Below are 25,979 nucleotides of genomic sequence, written 5' to 3'. Positions count from 1 at the left end.
TCATGGCATTTAAGAACAGTTTTGATGAATCAAGAGTTAAGTTATTCCTAAAATGTCTAAAATTAGAGGGATTAAATTTCATGTGATTCATTGATCTTTTTAAGTGTTGTTTGAACTGCAACTTAGTCCAACATGATTCCTAAATATTTGAACTTCTGTACAACCTCGATATATATATATATAAGTTCAAATATTTAACTTTGAACTTCATATATATATATATATATATATATATATATATATATATATATATATATATATAAATAAAAGTATACATGTGCAGTGATCAAGCATACACATAAACGTAACTAAGTGTAAAATACAAAGTTACAAACTCATAAATGTATTCACATGCATATCAATGCTGAAGTACTCGCAGAACATTGACAGGTCCTACTACTTCCAGTCTAATCACATGAATCATATTGTGAGTAATATGAACATGAGCTATTACAACCTTTGATTAAGTAATGATACAAAAATGGTTACAGAGTAGTAGCAAGTAATAACTGCTAGTGAGCTGACTGTTATGAAACTATGTGCACTAAAGTCATGTGTGTGTGGGGGGGGGGGGTGCGTGTGTGTGTGTGTGTGTATTTATGACTACAGTCCCCCAAGTTTGTAATTTGTCATGGCTTATCCAACAATTACCATAAATCCTAACAATTTCCTTTAACCAATTCATCCCAACTGTTATCCAATGACGTTAATTACCTTCAGGAACAGCTACATCACCTTACATCATTTATTGCAGCATCCTGCATGCAAAACCCGGCTGGCATATTACCACATCATGTAAGCATTAATGAGACACATGAGATGAGAACGTGCCAGCCAGGAACCCCACACTTAACACCGAAAGGCCCCAATGTATACAAATTATCGCACCACTTAACAATAAGTTTGTGATTAAAGGTTATAACCAGGGGCGCACATAAAAATGTTGGTGTGCTTCTCAAATGAGCACCAGAGATTGTTGTTTGGTGCTCATTTTTTTCCCCGAAACATGGATGAACGTAAAGATTTACAGCTCATCAGAGCAAAGTAGGGCACGCGGACCACATATGTAGTGTCCGCAGTCTCTGCATCCTTTAGGGAGTCAAACTAAAACGGCAAGGATGCGCTGCTTTTATTTTAATGTGCATGTGTGTCAGCAGTGCAAGCAAACAAAATTGGCGACTTGGTTTCCGGTGTTGCCAACTTAAATATATTGTCGAGTTCTCTGACCATTCTCGCAACTATTTAAAAAATATATTTTTTTCTTCTTCATTGTCATCTTGTTCTTCTCTTTGTTTTTATAAGACGACAAAGAAGAAGAAACTTTGTCACCGGAAGTAATCATGGCAAGTTAAATTTCGATTTTGACATCAACAAGGACCTTTGGATAAAATGCAACACAGGATCCTAGTAAAGGTAAGCTATTTTTAGACAAACCTTAACAAACACTTGTTTCGTCGTCCTTGTGCTGAATGCGTCGTGCTTGGGTGCCTGAGCGCGCTTCGCTCACAAGGATCGATTCTGACTAACTGAACGGCATATTGAATAACTTTATACGTTTCCGAACAGAACATTGTTCAAAAATGCCATTCATTTATTAGTGTGGAAGAGACTGGCGAGATACAACAACGGAAATGCCGGGTGAGGCTGCGATAATGATCAATCCACCCATGCTCTCATTTGTCAATCTCGTGACGGGCTACGGGGGGTGGGGGCGTGGGGGGGGGTGCCGTGGGGTTGATTACTATTTGGTCCAGCCGGGCAAAATGGCAGATAAACGGACCTTGAATTTTTAGTAAAATGCCCAGCTTTGCATTTTGCCAGTAATAATGGCAATTGGACAAGAAAAAAGCGAGCAATATTACCACGCATGCCTTCCTCGCGTGACGTACACCGCTGAGCCCGAAAACATAACATAAACCGCGCCCATTTTGGGGGCGGGGGAATTTGTCGTAAATCGAATCGTCACTTCCCATTCGTGCTCCGAGCCCTGATTTGCTAGCAAACAGCCAATCAGAGTCAGCAAATGACACGACTCACGACGCCGATTCAACATGCTCAAAAGCCCACAGATTCTTCCTGACTAGTTACGACGGTGCTCACTACAACAACCATACGGCGCAATCAGACGTCACGACGCTTCACGACCTCCGATGTCGGATTGGTGTATCTAGGCTTTAAGGCTTTGATTCAGATCTGAGGATTTGCGATTCCATGGATTTTTTTTCTGTTCACACATGTATCAAACTAGATAGATCATATATATCAAATTGTGCTAATCACTTAATGTACTCCAATTGCATCAATATATGCATGTTCTACTGCTTATCCTGTTCAGGGTCTCAGTCTAGATAAATATCATTAACATTATATGAAACAGTGATTTTATTGTTACATTTCTTAAGGCAGTTGTCTTGCTTACTTTCTCTCTCTCTCTCTCTATCTCTCTTTCTCTCTCTCTCTCTCTCTCTCTCTCTCTCTCTCTCTCTCTCTCTCTCTCTCTCTCTCTGTTGCTCCCTTTCTCTCTACTAACTTCATGAAGAATACCTGCTGATGCTGCACAATTACCAACTTTTTTTGTCATACACTAATGGGAGTTCAGCTGTGGCAACTCTTTAGAATTTAGATGCTAATCCAGAATGCCTAAAACCAATCCAAGGGGTGTGTTCTTGGTGCCATTGTAATCTTTTGGTGAACTGATGCTGAACTCTTTTATCAGCAAGGGGGACAGGCATGATTTGCTGTGAGAACGGCTGGGGAAGAACACAGAGACAAGAGTCTTTCACTGTATTGCTCATGTTAGTAGAGCAGTGGAATATGTGTCTGTTTTTTTTTTGTCATGCTGATAAGATAACTGCTAATTTCTTACCGTCTGTGTCAGACCATTACCAGCCTCACTCTTCTATCTTTTCCTTAACTTAGTAGTTTGTACAGCGAAAAGATGCAGCAGAATAATTTGAGCCACAGCAGAGGCCCTTGTTACATATTGCCTAAAAGCCTCACTTGGATGTCGAGTGAAGGGGTTTGTGGATGTCTCTGGTAACCTGAATAATTACACACACGGTCTCCCAGAGTGATTAATTATATGTGCATAAAGGGATTTCTTATTTTTGAGCCCCCCAAAGACAATGGCTGTTTAGGAGAGAAAGACAAGCAAAACACAAAGAGGGCCTTCTAAAATCTTTCTTGACAGATTTGGGCTGTATGCAGAGACTTGCCGACTAATATCTTTTACTTGCTGGTCAGCTAGTGCTGGGGGATTTAAAGTGAATCAGTGTTTCACTGTGGGCATAATTAACCGGGAGTCTTGACAATATGTTGCATCGCAGAATTGTTTTAGGATTAGCATGTCTTCTGCCCATTGCTTGCCATCATTTCTTCACTTTCATTTATCCTCATGCGGCAGACGGACTCCTGCACCGGTTCTGAGAATATACAGTGCACGTGTGAGGTGACAGAAAGGGCATTCCCTCATTGGGAATATCTTATATCTTTAAATGGTGCAGTGTTAACCATGCAAATATTCCTACATATTTCATCTTGTTTGGACAAGAATGACTCGGGGATAGGCATTCCGTCCCAGGGGCAGTATGGTGATGGAAACATTTGGCAATAAAACGCAACAGTATTTAATTACAAGGCAATCTATATAATATTCTCATGACCTCCACTGACGGGCTCCAATGTCCTCCTTCGTACCCGTCGAGGCATCCTACCACGGACTGAAGTGTTTTAAAAGGTTGAGTACGAATGGGGTCGGAGGACGATTATTTTTATGAACAAGGATGGATGGACGAGGATGGAAGAGTATCTAGGTTGCGGACGGAGAAGGGACCGGCAAAAAAGGGTAAAGTGCCCATCTCTGTGAATACAAAGACATGGTCTGCCCATGTAGCTCACATATGCTTGCCAGATTAAATTGCCTGAAATGTAATCAGTTCCAAAAATACACAACCCAATCAACAGTAACTGCACACTACCACAATAGTTAAATGTCGTCTGCGTCTTGCGAAGCTGCTATAATGCTGATTTATAATGTTTTGTTCTTGTTCTGTTATTGCCCTACCAACGATGGGTCCAAGAAGGCTATCTCCTTTTTCTGCATTTGGTGTCTTTGCGGAGTTGATTAAAGGGCTCTTCATGCTCAGCGTCTTGCAATCATGAGCCACTGTCTGGGTTAAAGTAGCACAGCCTTTAAATATGTTCATCCTCTTGTACTCGCCTGAAGGTGTATCATTTTGGAGTGTGCTTAACAAGTGAATACAATGTTTTTGACACCCTTGTGCTGCTTCTCCTCTTCATCGCTGCAGGTTTTTTTCATGTCTTAAGAAGCTCCAAAAGTGGTGCAAATTGCCTTCTTTGATAAAGATGTCATTTCAACTTCAGAGATGTCATTATTGTCCTCAAAGGAAGAAATTATGGCAAGAGAGGGTCTCTCTCTCTCTCTCTCTCTCTCTCTCTCTCTCTCTCTCTCTCTCTCTCTCTCTCTCTCTCTCTTCTCTATCGAATTGCTTTTCTCACATGCATAAAGTAGCTCTGCAAGATCCTTGATTCAGGCCAAGTTGAAATTGCGTTTATATTAAAAAAAAAAATGCAGTGATTACAATGTGACTGTAAGGTTGTTCATGTCAGAAAAGAGCAAGAGGGGATCTAAGTATACATTTGTACTCTGACAGGTGTTATGATGAAGTAAGTTGAGGCAGCTGTTGGACCTTTTCTTCATTGAGAATCAATCAATCAAAAATGATTATTGTATTCATTAGCTAGAATTATTGTTGATTAAATTACTGTTTACTGAGGTGATGCTTTATCTCATTTATCCTTTGTATTTTCATTTTTAAAAAAAACTGCGAAAACATTAATTGCAAATTGACCTTTTCCAGGGATTAGCAACTCTCATCTGAGCAACATTTTTTTTTTTCGGTCTCTTCATCTCAGGACTCAGCTTTAACAGACTTTGCCACATTATTACATAGTTTTTCATTAAAAACTTGTAGTATTTTGCACTTTGACTTCTTTTTTTCATTTTAACCTTACAGTTTATGCTAAATTTACATTATGTTCCCAGTGGCCAAGGAAACCCCCCTGGCCCTAACTTCCACCCAAAACGAGCACACCTTGGGACCCTAGCTAACTTTGTTCTTTTAAGTGCTTGTCAGAGTATTCTTTTTTCCTGCATGTTTTTTTCTTCCTGTGTCTATGCGTCCTGTGATGTTATTAGGGGAAAATAAAAGATTTCTTGCGTGTGGCCAATGTAATCAGTGCATTTTCACTATTCCTGATGGTTATTTAAAAAAAAAAGGACTACAAAATTTGAAATTAAACCATTTTAAATACAAAATAGAGCATCGATGATAAAGTGTAAATATAGACCTTTGGATAGTAAGATGTAGCATAATTACATTCTCTGGAATTTATTTTATATAATGTAGATTTCAGTCTCTTTATTTGTATTTTACTCTTTGCTGCTAGTCTCAGTCACCAACAAAATTAAGAGACACTTGGCTACCCAGATCTTAAGAAGGAATGCACACAACATTCCGGTGCCAGAATAGATGCAAGTGGAGCCTTATTCACCTCCACACCATCTCCACATAACGTAAAAACAATCTTAAAAACTACACAGGGCGGTACGACTAGCAGAAAATTGGGAAAATGTAGGTGTGTTTTTGTGGAGAGGCACACCCACAGATTAATTGAGACATGGCATGTATCAGAGTCGAGGTCACTGTTTGATGAAATCCGAAAGATTTAATAGTGCTGGCCTCACCCACTCAAACTCCCATTGGCGCTGGATTTTATAACACTGTAGACAAATGGTTTACCAGACACCCATGGCTTTGTGATGCAGCCTATGATTCAGAAACAAAGCCTGGGGAGTTTTGAAGAAAAGAAAATATCCAGGATAAAACGCACAATTGAAATTACTAAGTCAACCGGCGTTGAATCGGTTGGAAGGACTCTGAATAAGAAAAAATATGAATTGAAAAAATAACATGAATTTGGCTGGTCCTTGTTTGAGTGATATGACCATGAATACTGTCAGCAACTATTCGCTTCAAGAGCTTGACAGCTTTATTGTTTTTTTCTTCCACTATTCAGGGCCTTTTTAAGAGCTTTTTGACTTAAATGGTAGCGTCCCTGAAATGTCACTGCCTCCCTCACATTAAGTAATGGTAAAAGCAAAGTATAGTGCAACGATTTCTCATTGATTTTCCGAATATGCTTACTGCCTTTGAATCTTCTGCCAGGCAAATGCAAAAGGAACACGCTTAATTTATCAGCACTGAGGTTTTGGTCACATTGAAGGCTGTTCTGGATCATTGGTCAGACGACGCCTGTAGTATAAAAGGCAGGAAGAGAGCGACTAGCGCTAGATAGAAATTAAGGAGGCTGACTAATTTAAAAAGTCAGAGAAGGAATGAAAGGATTTTGACAACAGTAGAGCTGAAAGACCCTCCATCATTTAATTATTAAGTAAAGTCCATAACAAGTGAGACCGGAGTGGGAGACAAGCAAAGAGGGACAGCTCCATGAAAATGTAATTAGCCAAATATCATTTGGCCGCAGTTGAATTTAATGGAAGAGAAGTCAGGAACACATTGACACGTTCCGTTCAAAGATAAAACTAAACGTGGTGTCACACTTTAGATCTTCTGTGACGTGGATCAATATGTAATTACCTCTGGGAGGCCTTCTCTTGCCATCTCTTAACTCTCTCTTTAACCCCGTTTTATTTCCAGTGAGAAGGCTAGGCAGTGATAGAGACAACTAGTTTCCAAATCAGGCAACAACATTTGTATTTATTCTGCGTGAATTCATTTAAAAGTGTCAAAGGGCAATTTGTGTTTTGTAATACTTGTAATACAATGGATCGATTACAGGTGGATAACAATGTCTGCTTGCCGGTGAGGTTAAAAGCAGATGCTAGGACATACAGGTCAAGGTGTTGCATGGATAGAGGTTGCCTACCATATCTGTAAAATATGTGGTTTGTCATGTCTGGTAAACGGTAACAATGAATGTGTTCCATTTCACCTTGTACCCAAATGTCTGATAAGAATCACTTGGCTCATGCTTTGACACATTTATTTTTTTTTAATAGTGGTAGTGGATTGTGATGGTTCAACACATACGTGTTGAGTTACCATTCAGAATACAAGTATGATGGGTGCTTGCTCTTACATAAAACAAAACACAAGATGGGAGGAAAGCTCTGGAGGGAAAGCAGGAAAAACACCAAAATTCAATTAGCCGACTTCAAACACCACCATGCAGCAGTACAGAGGTTACTGATGTCGCTTTATTTCAACAAGCATTTTGTGCAAGAAAATTCGAACCAGCTCGTGAAACACAGACAGCCCAGACGTTCACTTGCTGTCCAGAACAAACAGCTGCTGTTGTCCGATTGTGCCCTGTCACTGGTGTCTGGAGAGGAGGCATACTTTGTAGTGTGTCCAAGATGACGCAGTCCCCAGTTGACTATCGGTGTTCTATAATTAATATTCATCAAAGAATAAGCTACTCTAGGAAGTATGGAAATGTAGACTGGAGTGGAAAGTTCCATTTTACCGTTAAACTGTCTAAATGAATGAAACTGAATTTTCCGATTAAAAATGTAATGATGGGGACAGTCTACATGCCCCATATTTATAAGAGGGTTTTCTGATTATGTGTCTGTTCCATATTACACAGATATGACAGAAATTACCAATCAAATAGTGTTACATCTTTGTTTATGATTCAGGTATTCTTTTATTTTATTTTTGAGTCGCTTATACATCTATTTTGTTCATTTTGGCAGATTTTCAGCATGAACTTGCACCACACTTGTTATACTAATTAGGTTAAATGGGCACTGTAGCGCTCAATCAGGCTCTAATTCACATGCTTTAACATTAAAGAAGGAGTTCAATCCCTGCAAAGTTGACATTTGAGTCAAAAGTCATGTCAAGATATGCTAGTTTCTATATGAATCAAAATTAAAATGTGCATAAATAAGTACCTTTGAAAAAAAAAGTTCCAAATGCTGACTAATTCTTAGATCATGTAATGAATATGTTTTTTTTTCTTGGTTAATCCTGCAGTTTGTTTAGACCCTGATAATCTGAGAGTCCAATGGAGTTGGTAAAATTAGCCACATTGGTGCACACACATTCATCCACATACAAGCTCAAAGTGTGCATAGAGCAAGTTGCTCTGTCAGTGGACCTCATGGGGACGTTTTCAGCCAGCAGCCCTTTGGGCCCATCCCACTGCATCCAAATCCTCTGAATGATCCAGTGCCCAGACAGTCAACCACTGGCCGGCTGCTTCCCAATCTTTTCAGCCCTTATGAGGTTTTCCCACACAATTGATGCACTGAAAATGAAAGGAAGAAAAGAAAATGGAAAACACACACCAACTGTGTCAAATTGGACAAACGCTACATCATAAATGCATCGCTGAAGTTTTATCAGGTTAGTTACTATTACCAGTACTTATTGTGTACAAAACAATCTTTCCTTTTGTTTGTATTGGTTAATCGTGGAAAATGTTTAATTGCGCATGTCGTCGTCTTTGAGCAGTCGCTGGTGTTCAGCTTTGATAAAAATGTTTAAAGCCGCAAGGGTGCTGACACATTCTCAGAAAAAAAGACGTCTCTGTCTGATTTAAGATTGAGTCTGAAATATCAAAGAGAGCCACTAACTGGATTGATTTGTACACGCTCCCATTTCTATTTTTTGAATATTCTTTAATTATCTTGACTGTTTAAATAGAGGGCAAATGGTTCCTCCAGTGGCTTGCAAATCCATTATTGCCTGCCTAATTGGCTTGGCAAGCCTCGCCCCCTCTTCTCCTTGCTTGTTCGCGCAAAGATTAAAATCCGGTGATTCTTTAATTTGCAAATGGAAGACAGTGCAATCTAAGTAATGAGCCTTAACAAAAAGTACATGCAGTTGTTGGAATTAACAGGAAACGTGAGTATTTAAGGACACTTCTATGCATGTTTAGGCATCTTGATATGCAGGGGATTGTGCATGGCAGCTGCTGCATATTTTGGAGAAAACAGCCTGTCAGTTTGCATAGATCCACCTCGCAAACTCACATCCAACCTGTTGTTGTTTTTGCCCCGGAGGGGTTCCATGAAAAGGCAGCTGGTGGCGCTCGGTTTGGATTTAGTGGACGCTTTTCAGACAAGTGCACATGAACCAGAAGTGGACCGTTGCACTTTGTGAATGGATTGAGAGACTCTGTGCTGATGAGGTGACTCAGGTTGCCCAGAGTGCATCCAACCCAGACTGTCTTTCCACTTCCTCCCCTTTGTTGAACCTTAAGGATAATGTGCACTCACGCAGTTATTCATATTGAACACAGCTACTCTATATGCAATTATCCAGGGCGTCCTTTTATAATGATCATCTTTCAGGTAATGAGAAAATAGCCCTAAAAGCCCAGCTTTCATTTACTCAGCTAATGCTTGGCAGAGAGAAATATTGATAGATGGGTGAGTTAAATTTCTTTCTGCACTACTAACCTTAAGAGCCTTCAACATCAGCAACTGCAGTGTAAATGAGTGCACTTGACTTGGCCATGGTTGGTCGCTTTTGTTCTTCCGTGCGGGGAGAGCTCCATAAGTCAATCCTATCCACTCCCCGATACGACCAAGATACACTTGTCGCATTATCAGCAGCTTGTTTCATCGAAGCTCCCCGGTTAAGTTTGCGTTTCCCCGAATCAACGTTTAACACACGAGCAGAGCCATCGGGAAAACAAAAGTGAAGGGCCTGTCGCCCTTCTTCCGCCATCAATCATTCGCTGTCTGGGAGACAGCACGTTCACTCTGTGCACGTCTGGACCAGTTGCGAAACTCTGCAGCAACCGGAGATGTGATTGATGTATTTGCAGGCATCAGCGACAATCAAGTCACTGAAACAGAAGCTGAATAATGGGAATGTATTGTAAAATATCACATTATTTTTGATGGAGAGAAAAGACTCACTGATGTGACTTTGCCATGGCAGTGTGGTGGCCACATCTGTTTCACAGCCAAGAGTACAAATCTTGGTGTGGACATTTCCGTGTTGAGTTTGAATGTCTCCCTATGCTTTCACATGGATTTTCTACGGGTACTCTGCTTCATTCCCACGCAACAAAATCATGCATGCTCAGTTAATTGAAGTCTTGACCAGGGGTATCATTTAATGGATGGATAAGATGGATGGATGGACATTTGCCACAATCTACATTCAAAATTCCTAATTCATTGAACTCTTGCTTGGACAGCAGAATTTTTGACTAGTAATGTGCTGAAAAGTGCGCATGGGTTAGTATCAAGGTCAAATTGGGGCAGGATAAAAAAAGGATATTGCTATACTATATTTTACGGTTGTGCATTTCTGGTCTCTTGCTGATACGATATGTAGTTCGAAACATTACCAGCGATCTGATACATTAAATATATTTGGCTTTGGCTATCATGAGAAATTAAAAACAGAAAAAAGATTAAAACACTAAAAAGATATTTGGTATTTTGTACCTGAGTTTCAAGATGTTGAAGAAATACTGGAAGCTCCGATTTTCTGTAAAACTGTATGGCTGGCTGGCTATTAGTGTCTGTTATTTTCTTCCAACAACTGTAGACGTTAGCTACGGGTACATTAAAAATAAGTTAGCACGCTTTGCTGACAACTCTTCAGGCTACTCACCCAAGATGAAGCCAACCATGAAGTTGGGGGTTGCGAGGCACTTACACACGCCGGTGATGTCGTCACACGGGCTGATTCCCATTTCAAAGGGAGCTTGGTCACGTGAGATTAGCTACCAGTAGGGCTAAGGGGAAAACTTCAACGTCAGCAAGGGTAAATGAAAAGGGTAGAAATTAGTTTCATGTCAATGGTATGTTATAATTTGGTTAAAAAGATGATTAAATTATGCCTTCAATGGTGTTAATGTTGTTTTCATACGCCCATACACTGAAAAAAGTAAACAACACGTTGAACCGCTTAACGATCTATATATATATATATATTAGGGGTGTTAAGGTACACTCTGGTATATTAATACATTTCGGTATGGCATGTTCGGTTCGGTCCACTTGCGTTCGGTTAGGTCCACTAGCGCGACCTTACGCACGGACGCTGACTGTTGCATGCGGGAAACGAGAGTGGTGGCACGAAACAGAGAGCCAGAAAAGAGCTTGAAGGTCCCCACGTACACTGCGGTCTCCTGTTTGGGAACATTCTAGCTATCCTGTTAAAATCGCCGATGGGGAAAGGTACGTGGAGGAGTTCCAAAGTTGTGTGCCGACATTGCTACATGAGATTGGCGGCTCTGTTGCAGATACTGCAAGCATGTCAATCATGCACGGCATCATCCGACTGTGAATGTTTCTTAGACAAGGGAGCAAAAACGTTACATTTAAACAGCGAGATTTATCAGGCAGGCACACGCCGTCAGACGTAGTTTAATAATCACGTTTTTACTAATCCAAGTACAACTGCTCGCGCTCTTCTTTCTCCGCTGCCCCACCGCTTGCCATACGGTGCATTCATGAACCTCGGAAAGATCACAACTCAGCAAGACACAAATCTAACCACAACACAGATAACCCAATTCGTTAAAATATGCTGTTGAAAATTCAAAGATTTCAATGCCTAAAAAGTGTACACAATTTCATAAAAACTTTTTAAAGTTACTGTATTTTTTCATTATAAAAAGAGTCTTAATATAGTTAGCAATAGTTGTAACTGTTATTGTATGTATTTTTTTTCATCACAAAAAGTGTATACATGTACTGTTATGACAACTTGTGTTTAACTTGAATACTTAGGTGTGTCATAGGCTATTGCTGCTGAGTGATTAAAGATTTTATTGTCTTAATAATTTACAAAATCAAGAGACCTTTATTGTTAGTGTATTTTTTATTCTGGTGTAATTTCTTAAAATATCACCCGAATGGTTTGCTATTACTTATTTTTTCTAAAAAAATGTACCATTTACTTGTCATCTTTTAAAAAAAACATATTTAAAGAAAAAAATCTGTTTTTTTTGCACCGAAAATATACCGAACCAAAGTTTCCAAAAAACCGAACTGAACAGAAATGTGATTTAGCGTACCGTTATATATATATATATATATTAGGGGTGTAACGGTACGCTAAATCACATTTCGGTTCGTTTTTTTGGAAACTTTGGTTCGGTATATTTTTTTATATATATACCGTATTTTCCAGACTATAAGCCGCACCTTTTTTCCTAGATTTTGAGCCATGCGGCTTATAGTCTGGTGCAGCCATTCGGTGAATTTTTCCTCCACCGCTCGGGGCGCTCCAACCGGAATGACAGTACAATTCAATACAATACATTTCCCATTAACTGTATGTAACTGCAGGTGGAGGAGTTCAACAGGCGGGGGCACCATAGACTAGCATTAGGTGCTGTAATGCTTTGATTCTATGTTTTCCTAGAGGTCCGTGAAGTGCACATGAATGCGATTGACTGATGTTACGTCTCTTCTGTTGTTTCGATGTGAAATGCTATTGTTGATTTAGCACGTCGTGTGTTAGATTGGCTGACTTTAATAAAAACAAACATAAAACAAGACAGGTGCACATGTAGAATGTAGTAGAACAATAGATGGTGGAGTCCGGTGGACATTAACTGACAAACTGCAGCGGCAGTCGGCAGTGAAATTAAGAGTACTGCTTATTTTCTCTTGGTTCTCTTCTGTTTTAATCAGCAACGTTGCTGCAGTGTTAAAAGGCACTGTTAGGAAAGAATCTGCTCAGGTACATACATGTACATTTACAGTTCATAATCATTCTGTAAATGCAGTAAATATAAAAGTTTTCAACATAAATAGGTGCGGCTTGTATAAAAGGTCACCTTATTTAATTTTTTTCCCAAATATTCTAAAAATAGAGTGGGTGCTGCTTACATAACGGTGCGGCTTTGCAGCATTTTTTAGCTTTATTGTTGGCAAATATCCAACTCTCATGTTGTGAGATACTCATGCCACACTGATTTCTGTAGCTTTTTGTTTTTCACTTGTTTCCCTTGTTGTCAGTCACAATGTGAATGCCGCTCTGTTTCTTTTCATCGAAGCAAACCACATTCATAGGGAGACAATGAGCAGATATTTACTAGCAGACACTCAGGCATTCTGTGAACATCACACATTATTAGAGTTAATATTTATTTGTACATGCTAAACAGCTGTCAGAATGAAATACAGCTAATGTGCATGTGTGCGAAAATGTGCAGAGCAAGGGCTAAACCAATTTCTAGCATGATTACTGGAGTGACACCAGTGTGGCACAACAGACCATTTCCACTTTCCCCTCCCATCCATCCTCACTTGTCTCATTAGCTTTCATGCATTCTTGGCCCATTCATTGTTTATGTAGAGTAATTTTTGCTTGATACAAGTGTTTCCAATTTGTCACCATATCTTGTTGACATTATGCTGTCACACTGTCAGTGCTTTCTATTTCCATATTCATTTGAATGCATTCCAACCTCCTAGGTTGAGTGTAGACCTGCTGGAGTCTGGCAGAAATGGCTCACCATGCCAGATGGCCAAATGGTACCTTTTTAGATCATTGTATACAATACAATGCTTGTCCCACAGAGCATTCAATCTTTCAGTATACAGTAGTTTGAATGCAAATGAATATTATCAAATTTTGAATTGGATTCATTACATTCTGTGTAGCGACCGCCCATGCAAATCGGCAGCCCATCTTTTACATCCCATGTGCTGAAAAATTAGAACATTCTGACAAATATGTAGGAATTGGAACATTCAACCCTGATGCCCAAATGTGTTGATGTCTTGTGTTTTGAAAATTCTGGTTAAACCTGAGGATGAAAATAGGATCTCGACTCAAGGCCGCCTGGATGGAGTTTGCATGTTCTTGCCGTGCTGGTGTGAGTTTTTGCTGGATACTCCTCCCACATTCAAGACACAACATGGCAGGATCATTGAGGACTTAAATGGTGTATGTGTTTGAATATTAGTGTGAATAGTTGTTGTTTGTATATGCCCTGCAATTGACTGGTAACCAGTCCAGGGTTTACACTGCCTCTCGCCCTATCCATCCATCCATCCATCCATCCATTAACCAGTCCGCCGTCACGGGTGTGCTGGAGCCTATCCCAGCTGTGTTTGGGCAGTTGGCAGGGGACACCCTGAATTGGTTGCCAGCCAATCGCAGGGCACAAATAGATAAACATTCACACCCACAGTAACACCTAGGGGCAATTCAGAGTGTCCAATCAACCTTCATACATAAAAATGCAACTCAAAGTGCTTTAAAACATTCAAATCAAAACATAGATAATTAGAGAGGCCAGCTGAGAGACATACGGTCTCCGTTGTGCCATGGGTCTTCCCCGAGGCCTCCTCCCCGTAGGTTATGCCCAGAACCAGGGCCGTGTGAAGCAGAGTTGATGCTCGGTGTGGGCTACCGGTTTTAATGCCCCCGAATATTTTATTTGTCGACGGGTGGCGAGGGGCACTGGGTGGGGACGGACCTTTCTCTAAGTATGTGGCCACTCTATCCTTGTAGGATAGCTTTCAACATGCACAATAATGTATTATTGATCGGCGACACGTGCACCTAATTACATTTATGTTGATGAGTGAGTGTGGAGGGGGCTCTGGGTGCCCCTCCAGGCCGATTCTCGACCTGTTGGCCCCGCCCTCCAAACACGCCAACCCAGAACAACTCAACAAGGAGGCATCCATGAGTATCCTCATCTGACTACTGTTGAGGCTGAGAAGTGGAAACTCTACTCTTAGCCTTTGCTGGATAATAAAGTTTTTTCCCCTCTCTAAGGGAGAGCCTGGATCCCCGGTGTAGGAAATTCAGTTTGGCCTGATAGCTTGTAACAATAGGTGATATTGGGCGAGTAGGTCGACCATTAAATTGAGAGCTTTCATCTGCATCACCTGGATAAAGCAAAATGCAATACTGCGGGCAACGGAGCAGACCATTTCAATGCCTCAGCTGCGCCTAGCATATCTGTCCATAAAGCTATGAACAGAATCGGTGACAAAGCACAGCTTTGGTGGACTCTAACCATCACAGGAATCGATTCCGACATTCTGGCGGCAATGTGGACTAACTCGGACACCGGTTGTACAAAGATCAACCTGGCCGTATTTGGAGGTCTTGGAACACTCTCCACGGGGCTCGCTGACGGACATAAATGTCTTCTCTATGTAGACAAAGCACATGTAGACTTGCTGGATGAACTCCTATGCACTCTCCAGGACCTTGCAGAGGGTATAGAGCTAGTCCACTGTTCCAAGGCCAGAACAAAAACCACGCTGCTTGCTCCTCCTGAATTTAAGATTCTCAACCCAGATTAGGGATGGGTACAGAAGACGGTATTTTTTTGGTTATGGAGCTATTTGGGTCGGTACTATCTGTCAAGTCTGACAAAAGCGACCAGGAAAAAATGTGGATCCCAAAAATGCAGAATGAGACAAAAGCGTCGAACAGAAAAATCTTTAATTACAAAATCCCAAAATGACAGACAAAGTATGAACAAAGGACGCTGCCGAAAACAAGGACAGGGAACATCAAATAGGGAACACAAAACGCTCGCAAAAGGCAAGGAAATATTGACAACCGAAAAACAAAATGAGATTGCAAAAAACTGCAATAACACAAAACACAAAGCGCTCAGTCAAAGTGACGAGGAACAAAAACTTTATATCACAAAACCTTACCGGAAAAATCGAGAACAAGATACGAGAACGTGACGTCTAGAAAACAGAGCTTGGGCTGTGAAGCCAGCAAGGTCACTAATCCGACAAGATGCGGTGGTGAACAGTGTCCTTTTAAACCTAGCAGATTATGATACGCCACAGGTGCGCAGCTGAAGGGAACGCCCCCCACTCCAGCTGGGCTGCAACTAACACAGAGAGAGAGAGAGAGAGAGAGAGAGAGAGAGAGAGAGCACGCCTAGAGCAAAACGACACTACCGAGCACGTCAAAAAACATCTTTTACCCAAGATTTACAATGTATTTAAACTACAGTCATTTATATAAACACTGATAATAATTTAAAATGTAATCAACTTAACTCATGAATAAATAACTGTGAAGGACACTTCCAATCACTTTTACCCTCTTGCCATTCTTCTGTGTGTATGTACTCACTGTACAAATAAATCCGCCGCTGTCTATGTACCCACAGTTGACCGTGAACCTGGAAAACACAGCTAACCACTCGCATTTCCTGGTTAATTCAAAACTTTAAAGTTTTCGTTTTGATCAACTACACATGCACACTACAAAAGAGCACTTATAATAATAATGATTACTATTTTTTATTATCGTTGTTGTCGTTATTATTGTTAATTAGTAATTGTTATAACAAAAACAAAATTCCTGTAATGTATTAAAATTTTGATTCTGAATGACAAAATATGTGACCTGTGACTTCGCCAGTGGTGGGCAGTCCTCAAGTAACGACAGAAAGTCTGTCAGTCCATCACTGATGGACTCCCGTTTCACTGGCGGACTGATAACTGACAGAAACTTTGAAACATTGACGGAATAAGCTCAGACAAGAGCGAATTTTGGCTGTTACCCGAACCATCACTTACCCGAAAGCAAAGACGATCTTTGGCCAGCGCCAACTTCCAGAAGCTGGTGTTCCTCAAGGGGAACATGTTGGGATACCCATCCTAGAAGGGGCAGCTTGGGGAGGCAAAGCAGGAATAGTATAAGAATTTGGATTTGTGTGTGTGTGTGTGTGTGTGTGTAAAGTGGTCCAAACTGTTCCTAAATAAATACAATTGCGTGTTGTTAGTTACTCTTGTACACAGTGTTATACTGACTGTCCTAACATATAGCGGTGACGGAAGTGCAGTTAAAATAACGATGATGGAGTGACGGACTGACGATTGACGGACTTGGCTGGCCTGAAACAATGACGGACTGATTATGACAGACTGGCTTGCTGGCCACTGGTGAAAGATGGACCGGAGAAATTTACCGATGTGCCCACCACTGGATATTACCCATATTCATCACTTTGTAATGGGTTCCATACATAATCAATAGCAGTGTCAAATCAATCTCATGGGCAGACTATTTACTTATTCCTTTGGAACTCATTAGCATATCAAAATATTTGAAGAAATGACTGTGATTTAGACACAGTGTTTTTCCATTATGCAAGTACTTTCCATCTTTTCCAGACAAACTAAATAAATAATTACAGTTCCAAAGCATTTGCAAAAATAAAACAGAAAGTGGAGTTCATGCATACAATAATTTTGTTAAATTTAGCGTGAACCTTCATTTGCATTAATGACTTAACCCCAGACCTAATTATCATAGGATGCTTTATGAAGTTGATTTATGATAATAGTGTTAGAGTTTGCCTGAACCTATTAGCTTTTATTAAGTCATGCTGCTGCAAGTCTTTTAACACACACACACACATACAGTGTGCTTGTGTGCTGCTTGATACTGGGGCAAGAACCCTGCAAGTTCTTTGTTGTGGTATCCCAGACAGAATTACTCGGATTCGGGCCTGCCCATTTCCATGGGATAGTCCACTCTTAATACGATTACAGTGCCTAAGACTTTAATATAAGCCCACACATCTACATGGCTAAATTTTGAGGGGTGGCATGAACAGTATGCCACATCCGATTATTGCCATTCTACATATATGCTAAAAAAAGGCCGGAAGAGTTTATTTATTTCCACACAATACCAACTAAGTGGGAAATCTCTTGGACAGGGTAGGCCAAAATATGCTTGCTTTAATTTGATTTTCCTCTACGGTTCTTGTTAAGTACTTAAACATTTCTTGTTCTGCACCAAAAGGGGTAACAGGGTAACATTTTCACCATGGGACAAATAAGCTGCACTTTGGTCGTGCTTCTCAGCGTTGCGACTGAGTATTTGATGCAAAAGTGGATTAAGCATAATCCTTCAGAAAATGTGTTTCTTTCAAAGCATATCTCTTGTAAGTGTGTGATAATATAAGATTAATCCGTGCATTTGCTAACATCCTTGTCAAGAGAAGAGGTACATAAATGGTTATTTTCTTGACCAAAGTCGGATCACACCTTTGATGTCTAATCGGATGTTAGTGTAACGGTGGATAGAGACTGCTGTGCGAGTATGTTGGTGAACCTCACTAACGCGGCAATTTTTAGGCTTTTAGCCTAGCGGTTAGCATACTGAGCTCCCAGCAGATGAGGATGGTGGTGGGTGGGTGGAGCCCAGGGGTGGCTGAAAGTATAGGACACCACCGTTCTATTGACTCGTCAAAATTCATGTAGCTCATGTCGCATTATGAGCTTAGCTATGCAGAGGGTTGGAAAATAAATTAAATACACTCATGTGAACAAAAGACGTTGTAAGAAAGTATGCAGATTGTTGCACATCCAAGCAATAAAAGTGGCAATATGCTGCATGCAAAATCAGCAATATAAGTGGCAATATGCTGCATGCAAAATTGCACGTAAAAGACTAGACAATCATCAACAAGGTGGAAATATATGTAACAAATCTGGGTGATAAATGACTCAAGTAGATGACTTTGATTTGTAAATTGGCCATTCCCTGCCAAAATAGCAGGTGGTATGGCGGGGACACTTAGTCAAATGTAAAGCAGAAATAGTCAAATGACCGCCTTCTGGGCATTCTAGAGTTAAACAATAATGAATGAATAATTCAAATATATGCCACTTGAGAGCAGAACATTGTAATTGTGTCTCTTGAACTGTCTAGTGTAAATCCAGCCTTATCGAGTTATCAATAATAAAATTGGAATTTTAGCTGTCACACCAACATGGAAAAGCGAAATAAAAGTTGAATAACAATGTGAATTTGTGACAACTGTTCTAGAGTAATAAATTATGTAATAATGTATTCTTATTGGTTTTAAAGGACACAATAAACACATTTTATTATGCTTATTTTAACAATAGACACATATAATTATGCTTATTTTAAATTAATAGTGTAATGTGTGTATATAATTGAATTGATGTTTCGAGAGGTGAAAAAAGTTGAATATGTTTGCATGCATGCAACGAATTCCACTATCCAACAACCATTTAATGCTTTCTAGCTCATTTGAAATATTTCCCAACATTAATATTGATTTTTCAATCTACAAATTGCACTGTGCTAGTATATCTTTAATATTCTGTCTGGTGGTTTACCAATTCTGAAATTTAACCAAAACAGTCATGGCTGCTATGAGAATCATGATACATCTAAATAAGAATATAATAATAATAATAATAATAATAATAATAATAATAATAATAATAATAATGATACTTATAATAATAAATCAATACTTCAATGAACCTGAAAGTATGGATGAAGGCAGAAAATGGAGAACATACCCACTTACTGTGCTTTCAGAAAACACTTTAGGTGAGTTTCACACCTGCAACCTCCTTGCTGTGAACTGCCTCTGTGCTGTCCTCTTTTTCTTGAAGAAAATAATTCACAGAATTACGGCCTGTGAAATGAAGAGCGTCCTTGGCCTCTACAAGCTGGGGATGAGGCTTAAAATTAAGAAGCAAACACTGCATTAAAGCAAGCTAATTTTAACACCAAAAGGAACGGGGAATTTCTTTTACTTCATAACTGTATCGCCCCCTATGGGTCGTCTTTGAGAGGCCCCCTCCTTTTCTTTCTCCCTCCCTTCCCCAGTATCTCGCCTCCTCCTTCAACGTGCCCCCTTATAGACTATTGCATTAAATCGCTTTTCATTCCCTTGCAATGGCAGCCGTGCGAATTGGAGGATTTATGTATTTTGGTGCAGCCACACGACGGTAATTGTTCCATGAAGCGTTTGGCGCTTTAGATGTTGATGAGCACCACCAGTTTGAAACGACCAACCAATCAACCAAAATCAAGTTCCACTAGTTGCAACGTTGCCGAGGAGCGGAAAGCTTTTGTGTTGCCGCCGCTGGAGGAAGAGGATTTGCTCATTCTTACACGGACGCATGCACTGAATTAGACGCCTTATGCTTGGCGTGAGGGGGGGAAAGTGCACACCAAGACACGGGCTGGTGCACGCCGCAGCACCAGTGGCAGCGAACGCGGAGGAAGGGAGGAGGGAGGGGGCGATTCGTGCTTCTCCCTCCGTGCACATGAATGAAAGTCACGGCGGATGAAAGTCTCATCTAATGTGGGATTATTGATCCTTTTTCCTACGCCCCCAGACCCCCCTTCATACGACCTCCTTTTTTATTTGTTTGTTTGTTTGTTTGTTTTTCGTTTGTTTTGTTTTTTTCCCCCTCACAACTTTGGCTGCGGCTTTCTTTAAAATGACACTGCTAAATTCATTTGCTGGAAGAAGACTGGAGCCAATATCGGCGCGCCAGCTGACTCGTCAATGAGACTGTGTTATGGAGCTAAACGCAGAGCAGACTTGAATCTTGAGGATTCTCCTGCAGCCGACACCGGGGGTGTACCAAAATCCATGTTTGCACCAAGACCGGAGCCCAAAAGAAGGGCTATGGGCGTGATGTGTTTTTCATTTTAATTTTTGTTGTTGTTGCGGGATGCGTTGGCGTTTACAGGCATCTGCACGGTAAGCGGATCATTATTAACCCAACGAGACATGCGCTTTAAAATAAGCCTGAGCTATCCATGGTTCTGAAATGTTTTTGACGTCACCGAAGTTGATGTTTTTTCTGTTAATATAGGTGTGTGCCATAGAAAAATTCGTCTCTGTGTTATGCCCACGGCAGTTTTACGCATTGCAAATTCGTACGCGCATACACGCACACAATGCACAAGGACGGCAAGATTTACTGGATTTAAAATCCTCATCGACGGGTAGCCCATAAATGGCAAGTGCATGTTGCTGATGTGTTAGACGGCGGGGCAGATTTGGGGATGTTTTCTGCGCCGGTGTGTAAGCTTTTGTGGTCTTTTAAGGAGGGGAAGGTGGTGTATGCGCGTGTTTGTGTGTGTGACTGTGCGTGTATAATTGCGCGTGTGTGAACGAGAGAGAAGGCGCAAAGGAGAAGGAAACTATCTAGGCTTCGAAAGCAAATGCCAGATAGATAACATGATTGGAAAATGTACCCCCTTAATAAAATGCAGTGGGATCAATGATTTGCCTTTTGATTGACTTTTGTTTTAATACCAAGCGGCTGGTGACGTTTCCATCTCTGATGGGGTTTTTTTTAAGATAGTCATCTCAGCCGATTTGTTCATTGGTGCACAAATTATTTTATGTTGGACCCCCCCAATTGACGTCTGGTATGTGGGATGACTGATAAATCCTATGGTGATGAGATGGGTGGATTGCGGTGTTTGTTTGAAAACTCAAATAAATATATGATATGCATATAATCAAACATATCTATGTATGGACGGATAGATGCTCAGACAAGCAGTCCTCATATAACCTGGCATTTTAGCTGACGTGTTATTGTGCCCTCCTATCCGCTAGAGTTTATCAATAAATGCACGATGTAACAAGTTTTTTACTCTTATTTAATATGTTCCATCCATCCATTTTACGAACCGCCTAGCAGGTGGGGTACACCCTGAGCTAGTTGCCAGGCCATCGTTCCGTGTATTGAAATTGTGCATATGTGCTTTGTTGTTTTTTATGGTACCCTTAAAATAAAATGACATGCCTTGTCTGCATAATTAGCTGCTGTTAGTAGGCCTGCGTAAATTTGCTTGTTCAAACACTGGTCATCGATATTTATTTTGGGCAATTTGTGCTTTTTTCCATGACAGTTGTACATGTGTAAAACAGCACCCATCCTTTCTCTTTCCTTCCCTAGATGACACCTCATACTGACACCACACTTGAGTGAGCTGGGGCTCCTTCTCCCAGGAAACATGCATTTCTGGGCCTTGAATATAATCCTTGTGATTGCGTCATCTCTGAGGCTGGGTGAGATGTATGACAATTACGGGGAAATCTGCCGTAACCTGTGCACATGTGAGGAGAAGGAAAGCATCCTCACCGTCAGCTGCGAGAACCGTGGAATCATTAGAGTGACGGAGATCAGCCCGGTTCAATTCTCCACATACCACCTACTGCTGACGGGAAACCTGCTGAAAAAACTGTCCTTCAATGATTTCATCAATTACACTGGAGTGACCATCCTTCACTTGGGGAACAATGACATCTCAGAGATAGAAACAGGTGCCTTCAACGGACTCCAAGGATTAAAGCGGTTGCACCTGAATAACAACAAAATTGACATTCTGAGAGATGACACTTTTGCAGGACTGGAGAGTTTGGAATATCTACAAATTGATTACAATTACATCAGCAACATTGAGCCCAACACCTTGAGCAAACTGCACCAACTGACAGTGATGATTCTGAATGACAACCTGCTCTCTTTCCTTCCCCCCAACATCTTTCGCAATGTCCCCCTTACGCATTTGGACCTGCGGGGGAACCGGTTAAAAATGTTTCCATACGTTGGCCTCCTAGAGCACATGGACAAGGTTGTGGAATTACAGCTGGAAGAGAATCCATGGAACTGCTCATGCGAGCTGATTGCGCTTAAGGCCTGGCTGGAGAGTATTGCCTACACGGCTCTGGTGGGAGAGGTAGTGTGTGAGACACCCTTCAGGCTGCACGGGAGGGACCTGGATGAGGTGTCCAAGCAGGAACTATGCCCAAGGAGGCCTCAAGAGGACTCGGTAAGGCCTGCGCCCCCTAGCAGCACCAACGGATATTACCATACCACACCGGCTGCTGTCACAGCCTCGGCCACCTCATCTGCTGTCTTTCGATCCTCCTCCAGACCTACCAAGGGCACGCGACAATTTAACCGAACTCGGTTAAAGCCCACTTCTCGACTCCCAGGTGGTAGCCCTTACAACTACGGCCCCATCATTGCTTTTCAGACCAAATCGCCTGTGCCTTTGGACTGCCCCACTGCCTGCACATGCAACCTGCAGATATCTGAAATTGGATTGAATGTAAATTGCCAAGAGAGAAAGATCGAAAGCATCTCTGACCTAAAACCCAAGCCATACAATCCGAAAAAAATGTATCTCACTGGAAATTATATCCCCGTGGTACGAAGATCAGATTTTGTAGACGCCATTGGATTGGATTTGCTTCACCTGGGAAACAACAGGATAACTGTGATCCATGACAAGGCTTTTGGGGATTTAACAAATCTGCGTAGGTTGTATTTAAATGGTAATCTCATGGACAGGCTCACGGGGGAAATGTTTTTTGGGTTGCAGAACTTGCAATATCTTTATTTAGAGTACAATAAAATCAAGGAGGTTGATGTGGGCACATTTCGTCACCTTACCAATCTCCAGCTTCTGTTTCTGAATAATAACCTCCTGAAAACACTACCTGTGGGCGTTTTCTCCAGCCTCTCCTTGTCACGACTTAATCTGCGCAACAACCAGTTCCAAAACCTGCCCGTGAGTGGTGTTTTGGATCAGATCAAACTTCTGTTGCAGATAGATCTCTTTGAAAACCCCTGGGACTGCTCCTGTGACATAGTGGGTATGAAGATATGGCTTGAGCAGCTCAGTGCAGGCACAGTGGTCAACGAGATCATGTGCGAAACACCCAAACGTCACGCAAAAATGGACCTTCGCTCTATTTCATCGGAGCAGCTGTGCCCTGACTACTCTGACACCTACATCTCACCGACCCCTCCTACCGAGGGGCCGTTAGACGACCGGATCATCCCCACGGATACCCCACACAAGTTCAACCCCTCCAGCAGCACCGTCCCCCTATCAGTCCTCATCCTGAGCCTCTTGCTTGTCTTCATAATGTCAGTCTTTGTGGCCGCCGGTCTATTTGTTGTAGTGATGAAGAAGCGCAAAAAATCCCAGAGCGACCGCACTAGCACCAACAACTCTGACGTTAGCTCCTTCAACTTGCAGTACAGCCTCTACAGCAACCGTTCGGGCACGAAAGTGAAGGCACCAGCCGGTCACGTCTATGAATACATTCCACATCCGATGGGCCACATGTGCAAAAACCCCATTTACAGATCGAGAGAAGGAAATGCCGTGGAGGATTACCGTGACCTTCACGAGCTCAAGGTGACTTACAGAAATACCCCAGATGAGGAGAGGAATCGCAGCATGATGAGGAGCCCTGCGTACAGTGTTAGCACTATTGAACCAATGGACAACCCCTCCCCAGTCCAGGATGCAGACCATTTCTTCAGGGGCATCCTTGAGGCTGATAAGCAGTCCCCTCATCAGTCCATCCCATCCCTCCCAGTGGGTGCAAATTTAGAGTACAAGTACACAGGCCCAGTGTCATATACTTATAATCCCAATTTTGATGTCAGGCGTCAGTTCTTGCACCCGGACAGGATAAGAGAAACGGTGCTCTACGGCACGTCACCCAGTACTGTTTATGTGGAACCCAACAGAAACGAATACTTGGAGCTAAAAGCAAAACTGCAGTCTGAGCCTGATTACCTCGAAGTTCTTGAGAAACAGACCACCTTCAGCCAGTTCTGAGCCACAGAGTTGTTCATGCTATGGAGCATTTTGTCCCATTTTAACCCTTAGGGAAACTCCGTTTCTTGGGTGCCTTGACACAAACAAGGACAAGCAGGAGGAAAGTGGATGAGTCCTGCGGTGTGTGCCGAACAATCTTCTTCTTATTTGTGCAACATGACGTGACAAGAATGGGGGATGAACGCAATTGCTAACTAATGATGCAAATTTTATTTTTATATAGCAATGTTCACAAATTTGAAGTGTATGTAAGTAAGTATGCCCAGTTTCAAATTCAGGAATATAACCGTGCATAGGGTGTATTGTCCGAATGAGAAAAGGAAAAAAAAAAAAGAATACAATCACCCCTGGACAAAACATCAACAACAACAGAAAACAAAAAAACAAAAACACTGTACAGCAGATGATAAAACTGTGTAGGATTATTTCCTGCTGTAGTCTGTAAGTAAGTATTTATTGATATAACCTGCCATGTCTTTTCAGTATCAAACTTTTGATTCTACATCAACATTACATGTGTCATCATACATCACCATTTTCTGGAGGCAGAAAAAAAGGCTTTTGTTTTATAGTTTCACTTCCTGCAGCTTGGCATTGTAAAGTGGCTTTCTAGTTTTGAGGGAAGTGGCGCACCCCTAATATGAAAAAAAAAAAAAAAAGACTGTGCCAATTGTTGAGGAAGAAGAAAAAAAAAGTATCTTTGTATGCGTTCAGCACTTTTTGGGAATTAGAAGGCAAGTTCACAAGCTCTCATATAAAAGATTATTATATGAAACTCAATTGGGGTATTGATTCTTAATATATATAGATTTATCCAAGCAAAACATCCTAAATGATATTTGAAGTTTTGATTTTGTTGTGTAATGTTGCTATTTTAATCTATGTAACACCTATTTTTATACAAGCAATGGCAGAATCTCTATCCCTTATCGAGTCTATGTTTTGGATTGCTTTGCACTTCTTGCACTATATTGACCAAACTATGTTGTTGTCATCAAATAAACATGATGTCGGTTCTCATGATACGTGTAGTGCAAGGCTGTTGGTGACAATATGAGGAGCTGGGGGGTTGGACAAGGGCACATTGGGTTGCCAAAAGGGCCACATGTATTATAAAAGCATGGACTTCAAGGTAACAATTTGTACCATTTAAAGGTACCAAAATGTTCTCAAGATGAAAACACAAGTACTAAGATTATTAAAAAAAAAACATAATTTGAGGAAATGATTTCCTGTGACAGACAAGTGTACCCCTAAAGTCCCACACTGGAATATTGTGTAGATATAAATACTGCCATTGTCAAGTGTGGAACTGGAGTGAGCCTCAAGCTACTTTTAAGAATCAAAAAAATCCAATAATCCAATATAAAAGGCAGGGCTCCAGACTTACTTTTTTTTTTCTTTCTCTGAGCACAGTGGCCTCTAACCTGTAATTTTAGGGGTGCAAGTAGATTTAGTGGCACACACTGTAAATTTTCTTGCAAAGTAAATATTAATGTTTGTCAGCAA

The 25,979-nt window shown here is 41.1% G+C and overlaps 2 protein-coding genes across 7 annotated transcripts in view; one reads left to right on the top strand and one right to left on the bottom strand.

Moving 5' to 3' along the window:
• Positions 1 to 1,906, bottom strand: part of LOC147153387 (uncharacterized) — a 54,227-nt gene extending 52,321 nt beyond the window's left edge. For 3 of the 5 annotated variants that reach the window (XR_015086598.1, XR_015086597.1, XM_086029079.1), the window contains exon 1: positions 1,435 to 1,906. Coding sequence is in view for 1 of the 5 variants with exons in the window: in XM_086029097.1 (XP_085885223.1) it covers positions 1,863 to 1,869 (7 nt within the window). In the remaining 4 variants the exon portion in view is untranslated. The remainder of the gene's footprint in view (positions 1 to 1,434) is intronic. The other 2 variants (XM_086029088.1, XM_086029097.1) reach the window with 2 other exon arrangements.
• slitrk5 (SLIT and NTRK like family member 5) lies at positions 1,262 to 25,493 on the top strand. Of its 2 annotated transcripts, none has more exons than XM_086029067.1 (2): positions 1,262 to 1,413; positions 21,785 to 25,493. In XM_086029067.1, exon 2 carries the CDS (start codon positions 21,843 to 21,845, stop codon positions 24,468 to 24,470), a length of 2,628 nt encoding a protein of 875 aa, XP_085885193.1. In that variant the 5' UTR covers positions 1,262 to 1,413; positions 21,785 to 21,842; the 3' UTR covers positions 24,471 to 25,493. The 2 variants fall into 2 exon arrangements, with proteins under 2 accessions (XP_085885193.1, XP_085885184.1); XM_086029058.1 differs by lacking the exon at positions 1,262 to 1,413 and adding an exon at positions 19,733 to 20,571.
• The last annotated feature ends 486 nt before the right edge of the window (positions 25,494 to 25,979 follow it).

The sequence above is a fragment of the Filicampus tigris genome, chromosome 1, assembly GCF_054856515.1.
Source record: "Filicampus tigris isolate MCC_2025a chromosome 1, RoL_Ftig_1.0, whole genome shotgun sequence".
Lineage (NCBI taxonomy): Eukaryota > Metazoa > Chordata > Actinopteri > Syngnathiformes > Syngnathidae > Filicampus > Filicampus tigris.
The sequence above is the reverse complement of the archived record's forward strand: the minus strand, read 5'-3'. Positions and strand labels throughout refer to the sequence as shown.

Coding starts and splice junctions, on each gene's coding strand:
- slitrk5 (XM_086029067.1), top strand. CDS start 21,843: ATGCATTTCTGGGCCTTGAATATAATCCTTGTGATTGCGTCATCTCTG.